Raw genomic sequence first — 2,500 nt, 5'->3', positions numbered from 1 at the left:
TTGGTTAAAAGCTTGAAGATTTAAGACTCTCGTTTCGCAATCGACTAATCTCAATGGACTTACCTCATTTAAATTCATTTTGAAGACCAACGACACAGAATCATCTCCTGGGGAAAAAGCAACGACTGTCATTCGATCATCATCTCGCATGATACTTGGGGGTTTGTCTGATTCCTTTCAGTACGCTTATCAAATAGTGATATGTAAAGGAAATCGCATAAACTTGCTCGTGAATTTCGTGATTTATAGGCACGTGTGATGTTTTGAAAGTTCTCAAAACTGCACGAGCCGTAGGCGAACAAGAAAAACGTTGTCTCAATACCAGAACTTACCGATATAAATCTCGCAAGCAACACCAGCAAACCTTTCTAAACACACACACTTCTTCTCTTGGCAAGATCCACCATTTTGGCACTTTTTGTTGAGACATAGAGGCTCCTCTGTTGTTGATGCAGACGTGTACGGAAAGTTTATAACGGTACTCGTGGGAACCATAGTTTTAGTGTCCAGGGCCACTGTTTCAGATGAAGTTGCTAAGACCCTGGTCCGAGGACCTAAAAAAGTTGCAGCAGGAGACGGAGTTTGGCTGTTTGCAGCTGTTTTTAAGAGGAAAGAAGAAACAGCCAGAAAAAGGAAAAAGAAAATTAGCATTGTCTTAGTTTTTCCGATTAAAGTACATGGCAAATTTTTGTCATATTTGATGTTGTTTCTGTATGCCCAGAACACAAAAGCTAGTTTCCCTCTTTAGCTTTTCATTACCGAAGCCACTTAATATACTTTGCAAGGCGGGAATGAATACGAGTATTCATTACTTCCAGGAGCCTATATATGAACGAACAAGTACTAGCCCTTAACTGAATGATCCTTTTCTTATACCTAGTTATTTTTAGATTGCCATTCCCCGCGCGCAACTCCAAAAGTCAATTTAAACACTGTTGATGTCGACGGAGACATCGAACATAGATTGACTGAACTAACAATACATGGGAAGCTGTTTTACATGTAAATGATAAAGATTGTCTGAGAAAATGTGACTTGTAATCGCAAATTAGAAGGCTGCTATTAATTCCCTTCCACTCCTCATCTCACCCGCTCCCTTGAAAATGTCCGGAAGGGGAAACAGATACTCAACTAGGAGGAAGGAGACTCATGGAACCAGATTCCGAAAATGCTCCATTTTAATTGAGGCCAATCGCCCAGAAAATGGTAAGACTTTCAAGTCTTCTCGGATACAGACAATAAACCGTAGGCCCGTCACGCAACACTTTCAAACATTTAGGGTTAAAACACTGTGTGCCTAATTAAAGATCCAACATACTATTCGGAGATAACAGCCGGTGGGCACGGATTTCCAGTTATGTGTTGTGTGACCTGGTCTGAATTCTGAAGATCCACAGAAGTGTATTACTGTTATAACACTGTAAGGTGCTATCCTCGTCACATAAAGTGTCACTCACTTGCTTGTCACGACCGCGCAAAAGGTGAACCGAGTCCAAAAGAGAATGAAAAGGGAAATGGGCCTAGGGTATGGGTTTTCCCCATTCCCTTTCGGGGCAGCCAGAACTTTTTGTAGTTGCAAAATAATTTATCGACGAATCAATACGATCTGAAAAGCATACCACCTCACCTGTATCATTGCCGCAATGCACAAAAACATTCAAGGGCTTCTTAAAACCATGGACTGCCCTGGCCAACAATTTGTGCCTGCAATTTCCCAATGTGTTCTCACTCCCTCTACATTCAAAGTCACCAAACCAAAAGATTTGCTTTGTTGACACTTCCCGTTGATATGTTCCATGGACTTGACCGAATCCAAGCTGACGGCATAACACTAAAGCATCCCTTAGGTCCCACTTATCAGTTCCTACAGTACCCCAAAGACCGCCAAAGAACACTTCCACAAGGCCTTCAATGGATTTGTTTTTGCCCAGTCTGACAGGAAATTCTGTAAAAGACGCATACAATATAGCTAATGTCTTTGACCCCGACAAAACATGCTCATGGGGTCTTGCACGTAATTGTGGATGCCACTGGCAACAATGGTTTAATGTGCATTTGTTAAGATTTTTACCGATTTAATTGGGAGGTGCCTCGCATGGGACTCCAGGTCGCGTTTGCACCTTACCTTTTGGTCGTTTTTTTTTTTTTTACTTTTCTTCTTCTTCTTCTTCTTTTCGTTCGGACCTGTATCTAATTAATTATTTAGTAGAGAGACCCAGACCAATAAAGTTGAAAAAACAAAACAAAACAATATTTTAGATTTCCAAAAGAAGCAACTCCTCGACTGATCAACCTGATAGCGAAATTACGGCTGCTATGAAACCCGAAAGTACTTATGCCCTTCTGTATACATAGGAAGCCCATTTTCTTCAGTAAATAGACAAGTCAAAAAAGCCTTACGTTTCCTTTCTGTCCGATCTTCCCGAACTGTGCCAGGGGTAAGTAAGTCCCTAAGACTTCCACAAAAATAACGATCAGGGATAGCTTGTTTGTTTGTTTG

General features: G+C 41.1%; 1 protein-coding gene across 2 annotated transcripts in view; it reads right to left on the bottom strand.

Moving 5' to 3' along the window:
* Positions 1–2,500, bottom strand: part of LOC137980097 (scavenger receptor cysteine-rich type 1 protein M130-like) — a 24,727-nt gene that overhangs the window by 5,444 nt on the left and 16,783 nt on the right. For both annotated transcript variants that reach the window (XM_068827453.1, XM_068827454.1), the window contains exons 13-15: positions 1,628–1,945; positions 333–596; positions 64–107 (exon numbers count right to left, since the gene is read on the bottom strand). In XM_068827453.1, coding sequence (XP_068683554.1) covers positions 64–107; positions 333–596; positions 1,628–1,945 — 626 coding nt within the window. The remainder of the gene's footprint in view (positions 1–63; positions 108–332; positions 597–1,627; positions 1,946–2,500) is intronic.

The sequence above is a fragment of the Montipora foliosa genome, chromosome 12 (assembly GCF_036669935.1).
Source record: "Montipora foliosa isolate CH-2021 chromosome 12, ASM3666993v2, whole genome shotgun sequence".
NCBI lineage: Eukaryota > Metazoa > Cnidaria > Anthozoa > Scleractinia > Acroporidae > Montipora > Montipora foliosa.
Note: the sequence above shows the minus strand (reverse complement) of the source record. Positions and strands in the feature narration are given on the sequence as shown.